Source organism: Electrophorus electricus, chromosome 18 (genome assembly GCF_041902795.1).
Source record: "Electrophorus electricus isolate QZ-2024a chromosome 18, ASM4190279v1, whole genome shotgun sequence".
Classification (NCBI taxonomy): Eukaryota; Metazoa; Chordata; class Actinopteri; order Gymnotiformes; family Gymnotidae; genus Electrophorus; species Electrophorus electricus.
The window spans coordinates 11818945-11836625 of NC_137514.1; the positions used below are offsets into that span (position 1 = coordinate 11818945).

The 17681-nt window shown below is 42.7% G+C and overlaps 1 protein-coding gene across 4 annotated transcripts in view; it reads right to left on the bottom strand.

Moving 5' to 3' along the window:
* Positions 1-3948: 3948 nt before the first annotated feature.
* Positions 3949-17681, bottom strand: part of sorcs1 (sortilin-related VPS10 domain containing receptor 1) — a 119004-nt gene continuing 105271 nt past the window's right edge. The window contains exons 17-27 of one of the 4 annotated variants that reach the window (XR_014118157.1): positions 16519-16632; positions 16016-16187; positions 15065-15251; positions 13807-13940; positions 13088-13211; positions 12838-12950; positions 11282-11416; positions 9285-9384; positions 8371-8476; positions 6994-7156; positions 3949-6287 (exon numbers count right to left, since the gene is read on the bottom strand). Coding sequence is in view for 3 of the 4 variants with exons in the window: in XM_027008405.3 (XP_026864206.2) it covers positions 6223-6287; positions 6994-7160; positions 8371-8476; positions 9285-9384; positions 11282-11416; positions 12838-12950; positions 13088-13211; positions 13807-13940; positions 15065-15251; positions 16016-16187; positions 16519-16632 (1417 nt within the window). In the remaining variant the exon portion in view is untranslated. Of the gene's footprint in view, positions 6288-6993; positions 7161-7206; positions 7329-8370; positions 8477-9284; positions 9385-11281; positions 11417-12837; positions 12951-13087; positions 13212-13806; positions 13941-15064; positions 15252-16015; positions 16188-16518; positions 16633-17681 lie in introns of those variants that run through there. The other 3 variants (XM_027008405.3, XM_081700990.1, XM_081700992.1) reach the window with 3 other exon arrangements.

Genomic DNA, 17681 nt, shown 5'->3' on the forward strand with positions numbered 1-17681 from the left:
TTTCCACCCCCATGCCCTCCTTTCTGAGACTGCTATCTGTAATGTTACACACTCATGGACCTATAGCTCCCCCTATTGAGGGCCAAGAATATTGCAGTCCAAAATATACTCAGTGGAACTTGAACTGGGTGAACCTGTTTGATTAACATAAAACACCTACAGAGGGCTGTGTTATCCAGTTCATTATCAGACAATGCCATTACCTTTTTTGTGCAACATTTATGGGTCTCATTAAATAATTTGATGAATCTGAGGTGCTTTTTTCCTAGTCGGTTTTACCAGAATATTTACACACATGGTATAAAGATGTGCTTGCTTTGATCTGCTCTTAGCATTAAGTCTGTTTTCAGTATCATTTTAGCACTAATGAGTATCCTCAGTCAAGTATATGTCTGACAGGAGCGAGTGTTTCATAAGAGCCTCTGTGGTGGTGTTCACATGCATGCCCTCATCCGTACTTACTTCATATGCTCACTGGGGTCTTCAAATCCAATGTAAAAATAAAATAAAATAAATAAATAAGTTATTCTTGGCATTCACACGAGATGACATTTATAGGCCTGTATTTAGATCGTTTAGATTCTGTGCATCATTTGCTTGGAAGGGAAAAAAAGCCCAGCAAAAAGCCTAAGACAGATTGCTGCCTAATGAACACAAGGTGAGTTAAGAGAATGTTGAGAGTGTTTGCTCTTTTATATGAGGTATTACCGTAACTGAGGAGGACTGATGACTTCGTCTCGTATTATGCTGCGGTTGGGACTCGTAATGCAGCCACTCGTGTTTAGGCCTGATTGAACTGCTTCAGAAAGGTACGTTAGTCTCAATGCATCGTTAACGCAAGCCTTTCAGAGGGGTGGGTGGGTGTGTGTGTGGGTGTGGGTGTGGGTGTGTGTGTGTGTGTGTGTGTGTGTGTGTGTGTGTGTGTGTGTGTGTGTGTGTGTGCACGCAAGCATGCGTGTGTATGCCTGCGATCATGCATGCGGCATATGCAAAGATAAAAGATTAATATTTTGACTTGGTGATATTAACATGGTGCCTATAGCAATATTTGTAATGACAAAAAATCACATTTTCTTTAAAAAAGAAAAAGAGTCAAAATATAACTAAGTATATACTTTTTTTGGGAAAAAAAAAACAAACAAAAAAACAAAACTTTTTGGTTAGTGAGGTTAAGGTGTAACTATAGATACATTATTTACCTGCAGTAAAGATATTAACCCAAAGCGTGTGTCTACAAATATATGTGTTAATGTGTGTCTGTGCTTGCATGTTGCACGTAAGGTTATCACATCTGGGTTTGGCAAGGCTTTGCCTGCTGTTACCTCATTTGTTTGGCTTTGTCAGACAAACTGCAAACCAAATTCTCCGTCACATGGTGTGAGGACATTAGGCGTCTTCTCTAATGTGACCACACGTTAACAAGAAGCCGTAGGCCGATAGTAATTACAATTCACTGAGTCAAGATGCCAGCCTTCCTTGTGCAGTTTACACCTCGCTTCGCACTGCGCCATTTTTCTTTCCCTGCCATCTGCTGCTGTGATATTTGTTTAATTACACTCACCCGAGTCAATTATCTGATCGATAAAAGAAAACAGTGAAAAACGGAACATAAAAACCCATACCTTTCTTTTTTCTGGAGGGTTTTCAGCAAAAAGGGGGCGAGGCTGCTGTCCGCAACGTATTTAAGAATAATCAGCAACATGGAGATTAATCATGTGAAGTTTGCTTACGCGGCAGGGTAAGACAGGCAGTCGATGGCTGACCCTGTCTGCCAGGCGTCGGTCCTAGCCTCTAGTCCTCGGCCTTCTCGTTCTGAACACAAGATTAATGCTGATCAAGGCGGGGATCGGGTACGTTCCGTTTTGGCTTTCGTACGCAATCTCTTTTTCTGTAATCACGCGTGGCGCGTCAATTTTTTTTTCCCGACTTGGTAATTAAATTGCAGTATCGGTTGCTCCAAACTCGGAAAGAAGTGCATCGCATTTCTGATCCATTGTATGTTTTAATCTTACTATTGTGTAACTTCAACGACTCGATGAGGCACCTCTAAAACTTTAATACGTTTCAAAACAAGGCTGTTTTGACCGCTGGATTTTGACCGATCTTAATCCTAAATCTATATATACTAACACTTTCTAAAACATTTTCAATCCATTAAAAAAAGGTTGAATAAGATAAAGATGTTAGTTCTGACGCTTAGGTTTTGACACTTTCAATACACAAAAAACAAACAACAACAAAAGTCGAATAAGGTAAAGACGCTTTCGCCCTGCAGCACATCGAGACCCTCTTTAGCCTAAAAGGTTAAGCAGGAAAAATGTTTCTTTGTGCCACTGGCAAGTCTGGTTCCCAGAGGGCCCCTAATCAAGTAATGCTCCCTTGAATGTCAATTAATGGCAGGTCATGCAAATTAAAGCTGGAGAGTGAAGTGACTATCTGTCTCCTGTCCCCTTTCCCCATCTTTCCTAGGGGACGTGAGCAAGACATGGCGAGTTGAGTGTCACCCGGGCCGAAAACTTGGGAACATCTCTTTCTGTCTCCTCCCTTTCTGATTTTTTTCTCATTCTCCCCATCTCAATCGCTCTCCTCGTTTGAACAATTTTGCTAGAATGCCTCTTTTAAGCTTTCTCCATCCCACCCCTCCCCCGATCTCCACCCAACCCCCACCAACTCACTCTCACTAAAGGTAATTTAGCACCGTGAGCTGTCTGCCTAGTGGAGGTGCTGTCATTTTGGTCCAGAGGACGACGAAAGCGCCCTTGTCACCATCGAGGTACTTAGTAGTGTGAGTGTGCCAGCCGTAGATGAACCGGCTGGTAGAGTCAGTTATTATTAAAGATGAGAAAGAAGGGCCATCCGAACAGAGCAGGTTCACCGCATGCAGACTTCTTCTCCAATGAGAGGAGCCGTGTGGATTCGGTATTCATTTCGATGTTGCTGTCTGTGTCATTTTGCACCTGCTTCACCACCTCCTATTCACACATCCTCACTACTGCAGACTATCACCTTTACATGTCAGTGGAGCTCTGCCTTGATCTCTGGGTAATTCCATCTCTTGTGCCACTGCCTTTTCTTCAAGTCATGTGTCAGAACTGGTAGTTTAATGTATACGCGGTTTGTCTCTGGTCTCACATTGTACTTTTATGTTTCATTTTCCATGTCTAGTTCTTATCAACTGCCAGTCCATTTTGAATTATGTGTGTTGAATTATGAACACTGTACTCAGTGGGGTAGTCCTTCAAGACTAGGGTTGGGCACTAGTGACTTATAGCACTATCAGTATTCACTAGTGACTTATAGCATCATCAGTATTTTTGCACCATATCACACAGGATGTGAGTTATGCTTCCAGTATAGGACACCCTTTACTTGTGCTTTTAGCATAGAATCAAGCTGTCCACTGAGACACTTAACAGGCATGGAACACTGCATATGTTCAGTGCTGGAGCTGTTCTTGTTGTTTGCAGAAACAAGGATCCCTTCAGCTGGTGACTTATCACTGTTAAACTAAAGAAGGCAAAGGCTTGTAACAAGAGTTACCATGCAAAGTAAAAAACAGAAAAGAAAAAAGTCCACACTTTATTGACACTTCATTTTTCTTTATAGGTTGTAGATTACTTCAGCAAATTACATAGTGTGTTCTTTTTACAAATATTATAAGAAACTCAAAACACGTCAACATATACCTCCATTTAATAATAAATATGATTGTAAATGCATCAAACTAAAATAACAACACACAGCTGAGGTCAAAGAAAGAAGGAGAAAAATGACACACCTAAATTTATTTCTTTTATATAAAAGCTTTACAGTATTAAATCTCTCATCTTCTACAAAAATAATCTTGCTAACTCTCGCGAGGGACGTGGCTGCCGAGCTCTGATTGGTTCATCGCCGCTGCTCATCCAATAAGGGCTCTGTTTTTTGTGCCGTGTCGCGTGAAGCAACTCCCCTTGCAGCCAATGAGCTGGCCTTGCTGTGCTCCCTCAGCCTTGAGAATGGTAGGCCTCTGGGGCACTGCTCAACATGAATATGATTATATGACTGTGGAGATCATTTGAGCGAGTGCAGGGAAGGTCGGATTCTGATTTTGCCTGATTGCGCTTGAGTTGGACAATGCATGGAGTCATTTATCCAAAGGAAAGCAAAGGTGTCAATGAATCATGCCGTATTAGATCCACTTATGATGTTCGATCATCTACCTGTGGTTTCTTCTTTGTTAGTTTGCGAGTTGTGTTGGAGGTCAGATTGGTGTCCTGTTGCTGGTGTTCTTCGCATGGCTTTACCAGGGACCTTTTTCCGGCCACGTCTGGATTACTTTGTCTGGGCGCGTCCGGATGACCTTTTCTGGGCGTGTCTGAGTTGAGAGCCACTTGAATAATGCCGCAAGCTTGGGACCATCCTCTTGCTTCTTCCATTCAGGACAAGTCATCCAACACAGCTTTTGTACCCACTGATACTATCACCTATACAAACATCACCCGTGTCAAGGCAGGGTATTTCAGTATGAATATCTCATGGAACAAAATTACTGCTGGCATAATGGTTGTCAGAGTGAGTACAAAAAAACAAAGGCTAATGAACAGAAGGTCAAATTCCTTCTGAACCATGCAGCCCGCCACTTTCTGCCACAATTCAGTAATAACGACGTCATCCACTTAACATTAACCATTTCAGGAAAATACACACAAAAAAACTGGTGTGTTTCATATGTTCTGTATGGTTCTCAAAGGAAATGCAATGATTATGCCATTAATGTACACTTAAAAAGTATAAGTCTATATTTAGAAATGATGCCACTATTATAAGTACAATCAATGTAATTTTTGTAAATAGGATTAAATAAATGTAAGATACTAATTATGTGTGCAAAATACTGATGTAAAGCAAGCTGACTGTTGTCATCACCTTGTGATACATACCTATCATGATGGGTGTAATGATGGGGTCTAATAATAATAATAATAATAATAATAATAATAATAATTCGGATCTTAATAATCTAAGATGTCCTACAGAGTAACCCTCCTAAGTATAATGTGTTGAGCATAAATATCATATCCATGTGAAAGAGGAAGGGGGGGGCAGTGTTAAATTTAGCCTCATATTCAATATTACACACATATTCACACATTCATATCTGTCAAATACAGTGGACACATTCAGTAGGACTAATTGTTTTTAAAAAGTGCGTGTTGCATATTGTTCTGTTGGATGGTATATCGACAGTGGTCAGATGTTACTGAAAATTTTAAACATCCCAAAAAAAAACCCCCATTGCTAAGAATGAATGTTAGAGAATGTTAATGAATGCCGAAGTGGGAATGACATGATTTTTGATAGACAGTTACAGTATCCTTCAGCAGAGTTATCATACCCTGGAAGGAAATCAGTTCATAGGCTTATATACAGTGTTTTACTGCGTCTTTTGCAACAAAATTACACAGCAGCCGACCTGCTGTACCAAGCTTAAAAATCTTACTGAAAGTCTGACCTTTGTTCCTCCCAAAATCAACAGAAAAAAAGCAAAACAAAAACAACCTACATCTCATTATACAACAACACAAAGACTACAAAATGAACATAACAAAAGAAAGGAGCAGGTGTGGGCTGGGACTCATCACATACAGGATTTTACAGAATAGCTGTCCCTCTGCTTAATATTCTACAGAAAATTTAGAATTTATTGTAAAATGTAAAGTATAGTTGTGCAAAATACGGCTTTTCAGTAAGAAAAATGAAACACAAATTAAAATCTAATTATCTAATTATTGATATCTTCATTTAGTTTTGATATTAAAAATACTCCCACATATCACAAACACATTCATGATTATACAAAATAAACACAATTTTTATTCTGTACTAGTGGGTAAATACTGTACTGGATGTAAAAGACAAATGGATGTAAAAGACACTGATGCTGAAAACAAAACCTATTTAAACCCCACCCCCCTCCATTTTTCACCTTTTTTTGTAAATTACAGTACATGCTGGCATGGCCTTCTAATTGTGTATCTAGTCTTTTTTTTATTTTTTATAAATAAATGTCATTAAAAATGTTTCCTTATTGAATAGACATGTATAAAAACCTGTACACAGTTTCCTCTGGTATTCACAAAGCACAGTAAAGTGTCAATGTCCAACATGCACAGGTACTGTATAAAGCTTAAAACCTTTGTGTTTGGATGTTGAGTGTCTTTTGCAGGGCAGTCTGGGGGTTCAGACGTCTATGTACGCAGGAAGTTCTGTTGAGAATTTGACACGTGGGTGAGACTTGATGGATTCTAGAGGGACCACAAAAAAGGGGGGTTAGAAGTTGTCACTGACATTGGAAACCAAATTTACAGTGAGAATGTGACATAGAAAAACACTTTAATGTCCTTGACAAAACAAGTCATGTTGAATTCAAACTACACTAAGCAAATTAAGTTTCCAGGGTTTCCCATTCTTATATGACCACATTGTAAAACCCCTCAGTAATACTAATGAAATATTTTATGGACCAGGGTCTCACACAATAAGCATTCGATTTGTGAAGGTGAATCCTTTGGACCATAAATGAATGAAGCTATCAGCAGGCTTACAAATGTGTCATTGCGACATCCTGCTAGTTGGTTATTCCTCCACACCCCATGAGACAAGTGAATCCCAAGCCTGCACTGGGAGGGTTCCTTCACTGTACCCGATTCACGAAATGTTGGAGGAAAAAAATTAACATTGCTTCCCTCCCGTAATCAAGCTAGATTCTGCACTATTGTGAAGATAGCAATCATAATAATACATGTTTCAAATTTAACACTTTAGTATTTGGAGTTTCAGTGAGATTGAACTGTTGAGGCAACCAGGTTACTTCACTCATGTTGTTTAAAAAATAACGACCCACCAACCAACCAATTGCCAAAAAGGGTAGAATCCCGGAGCTCATGCACTGTTCGGCTGGCTTTGGGAGACAGTCTGGCCCAGGTAATGTTACCATGGTGGCAGTCATACCGGTGGGCCGCACGTCAAGCTCAGTGTCCGGAGGCTCTGGTGAGTCGGGGAGCTCTGGCAGAGAGCTGCAGCCATGGGAACACTCCGTCACACTCACTGGACCCCGGATCGCTTCTTGCTCTTTTTCATCCCGCATCGCTGCGTAGAGGTGGAGGCCTGGGATCTTCCTTGAGGAAAGAATTGCAATGAAGCGCGACGAGGGTGGAGGGTTCTGGGTGGTGTTTGTGTGGGATTGGGCGGTGCTGGGTGGTGGGTGGGTGGGATGGGGGAGTGCAGTGGGAAAAATCGGTGCTAATGAATGTCGGCACTAGCAAAAGCAGGTGGAATAGACTTAGCTGGAGGAATTGATGGGAAAAACAGGGAAGCCTCATTAGAGGGTGACCTAATCTTTCATTCATCACTTCTTACATGTGTTCATTGAAAAGGGCATTATGGTATCTAATCCAGATGTACTTGAATGAACTATCCAGGGAACACCTGATTCATAGTGGGTGGGAAGGTGCTGCATTAAGGTTTGAACCATCATCTGATCTTTATTTAGTATGCAAACAAGTTTAACAGCATGTGAAATATTTAGCTGTAGGCGATGTTTTGGACAGGATGTGACCCCACGGCACATATTTGTAACTGGCACTACAAGGAATGCTCCCAGCCACTGAGCAATGTTCAAAAAAGGTTTTATGGTTTTGATCTTTAAAGAGCTCTCAGCAAAGGTGCTGCCATCACGTGGTATGACCTAGCCATGTGAAACAACCATTTTTGGTTGTTTGGCCCACGCTGTCTTTCCTTTTTTGACTTTCCTTTCTGCCAGATCTTGTCTTATTGACCCCTTCTGGTCTTTACGCACCCCTCTGAGCTGGGGTGCCACTGCAATACTTTAACATTTCCATAAAGGTCAGCATGTAAGGCCCAAAGGGCTAAATATTGATAATGTCTCCAATGCTGACTGACATTTCTGATTCACTGCCAACACTTAGACAAAAGCAATCTGAACGCCTTCCAGGAACACGGGCGAGAAATATCACTCAGTGCTCAATGGGCTGTCTTTGGCCGTCGTATTTAACGGATGGCGGGGTGGTCCGTGTAGACTGCCTGAGGGAAGCACGCAGTTAAATGACAAGTGGCCGCTGTGAGTGGGGAGCGTGTGCCCTAGTCATCCCGTAATGTAGGATGATCGGTGGACGCATTCAAAACTGCATGGGTTGACGAGGCTAATTTGTGTTGGCTGGAGGTTCCCATTAACTTGGTCCAGTTTAGCCCACTGATTATGGAATTGCAGCTGTTCAGTTCCGAGCAGCTGGGGTGGACTGGGAATGTCCTGGGAACATGTTAGAATGGAGTCACAAACCTGAGTGTGAGCCGGTCTGGGCACATTACCTTTTGAACTTGTAGATGAGGAACACAGCCAGACCCACCACCACCACAGACAGAAGCATGATCATGGCCGAGCTGCTGTGGTTCTCGCTGGTGTCCACTAGGGGAGCTATGGGGTAAGGGATGTAGTACAACAAATCAGTAAACGAGACAACTAGGCACTGATTTAAGTTAACTGCAGGATGCAGTGTTGGAGACAGATGGGGATTTATTTTTTCTTTACCAAACCTATGCAGTAATGGTTTTGTTGGTAGTTGGTAGCAATGAGTAATGGGTGTGTTGGTAGTTGAACACTGTGTGATCATTTGCTCACTAGCTAAATCTGTATATAGTGATGTAGTTTCAGCAACATAAACCTTGGGGGGTGGGGGGGTGGTTTGTCTCACTTTTGATTGATAAGATTTCAAGATATGTTACTGTAATTATAAATATAATATAATTGATTTATAAATCAAGTACACACACACACACACACAGGCACACACACGTATATATATATATATATATATATATATATATATATATATATATATATATATATATATATATATAGTGTGTCACTTTTGATTGATAAGATTTCAAGATACGTTACTGTAATTATAAATATAATATAATTGATTTATAAATCAAGTACACACACACGTATGTGTATATATATATATATATATATATATATATATATATATATATATATATATATATATATATATATATATATATATATATATATATGTTACATTTAATTAATATATAATTAAAGTTAGATTAATATAATAATCTTAGCATGGAAGCCCTGTATGTGAAAATAGGGGGAATTCCCTTCTAAAACGGACCAGTAAACAGACTTTAAACCCAGATGCCCATAATCTCGACTCAAAAACAACCTTCATCAGTCTTTGGCTTAGCTAGTCACTGACCTGCGGACAAGTGTGCTGCGTAAACTGTGATCTGGACACCCGGCCTCAGCGTGAACTGCACCTGGTTCTGGTACAGCGCGCCCAGAACCAACTCCGAGAGCTGTTGGGAAGAGCACAAGACAAAAGTTCAGTTCAGTTCAGAGAGACGGAGGCAATATGCTTCATCGCAGCAGTGACTGCTTTGGCAAGGGAGACAGTCAATCGGAGTAGACTCCATGGTGGTCCTGTAGGGAGTAACACCACCCTGAGGGGGCGACCTCGAGGTCCTGCTCATCAGTCGCTTCCAGAAATGGCAGATTTGCTGCTGTGCATTAACTTCACATTTCGCATGGCGGTTTGATGGATGACAGCTTTACAGCACAGGCTAGCTGTATTTGGATTCCTGGTACGTCTCAACAGACAGGCCACTGCCTTCCGACATATATCAACCATATCACCTTGAGCCGGAAATAAAGATATACGAGGTGGAAGTCAGCTCATTTAGTTCTAATATCTCTCTCTCTCTCTCTCTCACACACACACACACACACACACATACACACACACACACACACACACACACACACACACACACACACACACACACAGTTTACTGTTTATGATCAAACATCTCTTCAAGCAGAGAAATCTGAAAAAGGACCCGTCTTTTTTAATCACAGCATTTTCATTACGATACCTATTGCTACTCTCAGTGAACTTCAGTCTTTTTTCATAAACAGCAAAACAATAAATAAAGAAGAATGTAGTCTATGAAAAGAATATATAGTCTATGAGAAGCATGTACAGGCTATGAGAATGTAGTCTATGAGAAAAATATATAGTCTATGAGAAGAATGTACAGTCTATGAGAAGAATGTAGTCTATGAGAAACTCCATTATGTGTTTTAAGAAGGCTCATATTTTTTATTTCATTCCAGGCTTCATTAATTGTCTCTGCTTCATTTACCAAATTAATATTGATGTGTCTCATTTGGGTACTTCACTCTAACTCTCCTTCCTCTCCTACACTTTATGTGTCTTACCCATTTAAAATTAGACTAGTCTATGAATAATTACCATTTCCATCCTGTGCATCAGGGCCAGTAAATCTATTGTAAACTTTAATAAGGTTATGCACACATCATACACCCAGCATACAACCTTTGAAGGAAAATTTATATTCTATGAATTATGGGTAGATATTATCACTATAACTCTCCATACCTAGATCCATTGCCATACTGATCTCAGATCAGTATGAAAGAGCAGCTTTTAAGGATTTTGCCAGGTAATAAAGCAAGTTGGGTGGTAATATTTTATTTTATTTTTTCCAGAAGGCTTTACTGTAAACAAACCCATGCATTACAGTATAACACCATCCATTATGTAGTGGTTATGTGATTGCTGGGATGTAGGACACACACTGCTGATGACAGGCTTTCTCTATCCATACCTCTGAAACTACTGTATAAAATACTTAGACGCAAGTGCTTTTTAATATAGAGGAGTTTAGGTTATAATCCATCATGTTGTCATTTTTGGTGAAAGTAATATTTGAGGGTGGGGATGGGGGATATAAAAACATTGTGCCGTTTGTTATAAAAACAACCAGAAAGCCTCCCTCAGCTTCTGAAATATATTAAACTGTGTAAATCATATATTCTCTCCTGCCGTCAAAATGGATTTGGTGCAGCCATATCCATTCTGGCTATCAAAATAAATAAATAAATAAATAAATCAGGCAAAATAAAACTCAGGCCACATCCTCTTTTATATTAATGTTTATATGTTGCTGTATTTCACCAAACTGTCACAGTAAGGGCAAATACAAAGAGCCCCACAAGCCAACAGTGACACCTGCTGGCAAAAGGCTGAAAAGGCGTTTTAAGCTTTTTAATTACCATCATCACACCATTTCAAACAAGACGTGCACAAACGTTATCAAAGGCAAGCCTCCGCAGGTATGTGCCATGAAGTAGATGCCTGCGGAGGTGATGTGGCACGTGAGGTGCCCTCACCTGCTCTAAATGCGGCGTGGTCTTCTCCGGCTTGCCCTCCGTTTGATCTTTGTCCGGCAGCAGGAAGAATTCCGCTGCTGTGGGCAACCCCGGAAGCACTGTGACCAGCAGCTGCTCGGGTTTCATGCCAGTGGCCTGCGAGATGAGCACAGGCAGAGTTGTAGCTACAGTACAGAGGACGGGATCAGGTGCTGGGATCACCCCTAGTGTGTATGCAAAATGCTCATACTTATTTAGGCTTGTCTGTAGCATGCAAGGCAATCTAAAGATAAGAATAACAGGTGTAGTTTGGGGGGTTTGGACAGGGGGTGATATATCTCCCCCCATAATTCCTGCTCACACTACTCATATAATGTGTTGGGTTGGGTGGTGTAAGCAGTGTCGTCCCTGCCCCAAAAGTTGAAATGAAACCTACGCCACTGTTATAATCTCATGATCAAGGGACCTATTGTTATATGGTTATGGGCCGTGAAGCAATTAAACTGAAATTGAGATATTAGGTTCAGGTCACATCCCAAGGTTAAAGCGAATTATCCTTCGGTAAGGGCCCATGTGGTCTGTTGACTCATAATCACTCACAATACGAGTTGACCAGTGGAGCAAAACTCACATATGGCTAGCATCATTCTGCTTCAGGTCAAATTTGACAGCCTCCACCCCCTCTATTTCCAGTATGCCATCATGCATATTTGAGCTACTGTTTTTTTAGCATTATGGCATCTTGGAAACAGTCTACAGGAACATGTTTATTTAGATGTGCGTTGCGGTATGCTGGAGAGCGTGAGCAGCTCCTGCTGTTATGGATGTTTGAGACCCTGCCATCTGGAGCCAGTGTAGGAACTCTTGCTGCACTGCTCTGGGAATTTGTAGGATGACAATGTATGAATATCGGTCGGCATCGAAGCCCATGTTAACTTTGCTTCTGTGTTTTTTTACTGGGCTTGTTCCTGTGGCTAAACCTTAGCTGTCCAGCGATAAACGGTGTGGTTAGTTGGGGTTCTTCACTGAAAGTTCTTTTTACCATGGGTGTGTGGTTGTGGTGGGAGGGGCTAGCCTGGAGGCAATGGGCTGGCTCAGTCGGAACCGCAGCCCATCCTCAGCCCATAACAGACACCGTGGCGTCACTCGGGCGGCAGGACGATCCGTCACACCACCCCGCTCGGCTGGGCATGCCACGGCGTGGGGGTGTCCATGAACTCGACCAACGGAGGGCTCAAAAACTCAATTTTGAAAACAGACTTCGCCTCGGCTCCCGTGTCCCAATCTATCACGCTCAGTAACAGAATTCTCCCCGACATCATTCTTTTGGCCATAAAAAGTCACGTAAGGGGGGTTCAGGAGGGAGGAGAGAGACCCAGCCATCGGTTACTTATAACGGCTCCGGGGATCAGGGGAGAACTTTAATCGCATTTAAGAGAGTCCAGTGGTCGAGCGAGAGCCGGTGCCTGCACTCAGTACTGCTGGACACAACACCAGTTGAAAAGAAGAGGCCTTAGGACTGGGATTAAAAAGCGTGATGATGTGTGGTGAAGTGGAGATAATAGGTCTTCACTCACTTGGACCATGGAGTTCTTGATAACCCTGCTGATGTCTAGTCTCCACTCAGCCACATCAGGGTTGTGGTCATCCAGGTTGGAGGAGAAGGCCAACAGATGGGAGCTAAAATATTCTACAAATAACAGATCAAATATAGATGAATAGAAAAAATAGGTGTGTGTGTGTGTGTGTGTGTGTGTGTGTGTGTGTGTGCCAGACCAGTCGAGGAGCCCCCATATTGACTGGCTGTGACTCAGCAGAGTCACTCACCATGCACGGAGATGGTCTTCCTGTCCTGCAGGATAGTGTTGCCAGCGGCAACCTGCACGGTGACGATGTTTGTTCCCTCCTGCGGGAACGTGAAGGCCACACTTCCCTCGAGCGTGATAACTGGCTGGGGTTAGGCAAGCAAAAAGGCGAGAGAGATGGAGAGATAGAGAGACATAGCGAGACACAGGAAAGCGAGAGAGAGAGAGAGCTGTATCCTCCCAGAGTGCTTTGTCAGTCTGCCTATTTACAAAACTGCTATGTTTGCTTAAATTGAATGTCGCTAAACTAAAACGTGTGCATGTCCCGTTGCAAAATCCTTGCACGGCTAATTATTATTCATGCATAAAGTATAGCTCTTCACTCCACTGCATTGGTACATCTAGGCATAAGTAGAAATTAATGGGGACAGGACAAAAGGTTTTTTCTCACATAAATTGCATCAGATGATAATAATACATTACAATCCTTAAATTAACCATCCCCTTTTGCAGTGGTAACACAACCTTCCAAAGTAGCTTTTTATAGTTCAACATTCTTCTGATTGATAAACATTATTCCGATTACATTGGATGTCAAGGCTACGGCAGTTGAGCAGCCTACAGCTCGCTGGCTTTCCCACTCCCTGCCTCTTTGAACGCAGTCGTACACTGTGTCACAGACGGAGAGAGAGATCACCAGCTCATGTGATGTATGGGGGTTGAAAAGGAGTGCTAGAGTACCTCCGAGTTGTTCCCAAACCACCAGATGTAGGTGACAGTTCCCACTTGGCTTGGCCACAGAACTGCCGTCAAGTTGACTTCCTTATTTTTCACCGCCACAAAGGGGGAAGAGAGATGGATATATTCCAGCTGACCTACTCCCGAGTAAAAAAACAAAAAAGAAAGAAAAAAAGAAGAAAAGAGTGTGGGAGGCACGGGGCAGGGAAGGAATGACAGGAAGAGAGTGAACAAAGATAAACCAGGAGGAAAGACATATGGAAAATAAAAAAATGAATGGGAGAGGGAAAAAATGTTTACAAGACAAAGTTGGTCCATGAAATTCGAATTATAACAGTACCTCTGAAAAGCAAAAAGAGCGGACTGCAAAATATTCATGGATATGCTTCTCTCGGGGAGGTTCTGTCACCTGTGGACGTTTTTTTTCATCTCTCGTGTTTACAGAGGCAGCCGGGCCCCGTATCTGTTGGCCGGGCATGGCTGGTTTGACACATCTAAAGACAGAGTGCTCACTGATCGATAACAAGACGATATCTGCCTCGCCACACCGGGTTATGATCGGCTCTGTCAAGGGCAAGAGGGGAACAGGGCGATAGCGCGATATCCTGGTAGTGTTCCTATCGATTTCTGAGCATGATCGCGGCGGGGCACCGGACCACAGAAACGGTTCCATTCCGGAAAGCACTCGGAAGACCCAGGCGAGAACTCTTGTGTTTATATCGTGGTGTCTAAAATCAAACTACTCTGTTTGACTGCTTCTTCTGCTTATAGCATAGTGGTGGTTTGGCCTGATACATGTGGTGCGGGGAAATGGTAACTGTTTTAGCTTTGAAATGTTTCTGTGTTTCCTTTTTGGGACTGACATAGGTGGAAGAAAGCACACAGATTAATCTGAAACCACCTAACAAACCTCTAAACTAGGTTTGGATGGTGTGAGTCCTTGTGCAGTGGTTCCTAATAACATGTCAATTCCTAGGGAAGATCTTTTAGAAAGAATTATTAAAGAAACTAATCTTTTTAAAATAGCCTAATCAAAGAATGATTTTCGGTAATACACACTACATAATTATTTCTTCTTATGACATCCAAAACATTCTGAGCATGATCACCAGAAAATTTCACCTCCAATATAAGTTCATAATCAACTTGCTGGTGAAACACAAGGACATCATTGATGAACACACACTAGGGTTCCACCTCTTAACCTCCTATCTGAACACTTTGCTTTACATGAAGTCCAGAAGGTCTCGAATGGACTCACAGGTGACGTGCAGGAAAAGAACAGCTGTCTCGGAGCCCAGGCTGTTCTCAGCCGTGGCTGCCACCCGATAGATCCCCACGCTCTTGTAGACATGCTTGATGCCATCCTCGATGGAGCTCACGTTGGAATACGTGATGCCGTTGCCATCCCCGAAGTCCACCGTGATGCTGGTCCTCGATCCGTCGCCCTGGGGCAAAACGCAAATGTCACTGATCAACCAGACATCTGTAAAGAGAAAAGGCTGCGGTTTTCCCAGAAATGGGGGTGGAGAATGTTTGCCGCCTTAGAGATTTTATAACGAGCAATTACCAGCCAGTTCCAGTCTATCTTTGGCAGATGCAGGACTTTACATCTTGACTTACACCGAATTAGCGAATAAATTGACTTCTGCAAAAACCCGCCTTTTCTCTGTCTCTAAACCCTGAGATTTTCAGTCTCTTTGCAGAGGAAAAGAAACATCAGCATTGCCTTCCATGACACTGACAAAGCCCTGCAGTTTATCCTGCTACCACTTAATCTCGCTTACACAGCTGTGTTCTGACAGTCTTCCCTTGTGTCACTATGGGGAGATTTGAAATGAACTTTTCTGGCAGGCTTCTTATTTTAGCACTGCAACATATCTTCCTAGAGATACTTTAGGGCTCGGGTTAAAAACAAATGCAATTAAATCAGAAATTCTTTAGCATGCTAAAGAGGAGACGAAGGTGACAGCTAATAGCCAGCGATTAGTATTAGTGGAAATGCATCAAGCTAATTGGGGGTACTTGCCTTCTCTTTTAGTGGCCTTGTTAAGTCTTTTTACGAGTCACTTCTCATATAACAAACAAAAGCCCAGATGTAATAATATTACACTAACAAATCATGTTAACCAGTCCAAATAACTCTACAGAGCAGTTTCTCCAGACGAGCATTGGGGGAAACATGTCCGTATGGCGTCCAGTGGAAATTCACCTGCTCGAGGAAGACGAGGAAAGTGACATTGTGGCTGAGGGTGGCAGAGAGGGTTCCCTCACTGGTGACCAGGTGGAGGCCTTCAGGCGCATGACTAGGGCATGGCCTCTGGCGCGCGGTGTACAAATCCACCACGCCCCCCGTGCAGTTGTTCGACACCACCTTCCTATATCTGCACCCACAGACAGAGTCCGAGATGTGAGAGAGACAGGATTTGGGCCACTAATCAGAACCAACCTTTACCCACATCTATTAATAATGTGACTGTTATTTTGTATTGTTATTGTTATTGTTTTTAAGAATGATATTGTTATAACATAATGTTAATGTATTAATAATGTTATGGCTATATCATTCTGTTGTTGTTCATGATCTTGATAAAAATAAATGATCTAACCACAAAACAAGCATTCCGAATTTGATCGTGCACAACTCTAATGCACAGGGCTTGATGCGGTTAGGTCCCAGATCCTCTTCCTCCTGTTCTTAAGGGGTTTACTCACCCTGTGCTGTTGAGGAAAGTGTGTCCTGTCATGCAGCTCCTGGACATGGAGGAGGGATGAAACCAGAATGCAGGCGTACACCTGCCGTCTGTCCTCCGTTCATGGCCATAATCGCTGTAATCAAACACACGTGCACAAACAGGGGCGTTACACAAAGGTGTACTAAAACCGTCAAGTGCACGCTGACAATGAAACAGAAAACATCCTAATAACTATCTATAAAAATGTAGTTCAACAAAGAAACTCCATCTTCCACCTACGATCTCTTTCCTTCCCAACCACGACAACAAGAGTGGCTCTACTAGAGAGACCCTCCTGCTGGCAGATGTGTCACTGATGACGGACCCCTTCGCATGCGCCTGTACGAACGTGCGGCCAGGCGAGGCGAGCTTAAGTTGTTTGTCCTACAGTTAAAACCCAGTGTGTCCGTGCACCCCCAGACGATGGCGATGAATTGCTGCAATTATGGCTACGCACTGCACAGACACGGCAGTGTTGTTAACGATCGGCACTCCGCCCCTCTTATTTATGCGTGCAGTATGCAGCGGCGGTCCCTGACGGCCCTCGTGGATTTGGGATGCAACCACAGTGACATTCATTTTGGATAAGTTGGCAGGAAATGAGAAAAGCTGAATTTGGGCCACACGCTGGGGGATTGTGGAGAAAGCAGAGGGAGGGTATAGCTCCACGGAATAAAGCGGTGGGATATCTTCCAGAGGAAGACAGGGATCGGAGTAAGGGTTATAGAGCTGAGTAAGGGTTATGGAGCTGAGTAAGGGCTATGGAGCTGAGTAGGGGTTATGGAGCTGAGTAAGGGCTATGGAGCTGAGTAAGGGTTATGGGGCTGAGTAAGGGTTATGAAGCTGAGTAAGGGTTATGGGGCTGAGTAAGGGTTATGGGGCTGAGTAAGGGTTATGGAGCTGAGTAAGGGCTATGGAGCTGAGTAAGGGTTATGGGGCTGAGTAAGGGTTATGGAGCTGAGTAAGGGCTATGGAGCTGAGTAAGGGTTATGAAGCTGAGTAAGGGTTATGGGGCTGAGTAAGGGTTATGGAGCTGAGTAAGGGTTATGGAGCTGAGTAAGGGTTATGGGGCTGAGTAAGGGTTATGGAGCTGAGTAAGGGTTATGGGGCTGAGTAAGGGTTATGGAGCTGAGTAAGGGTTAT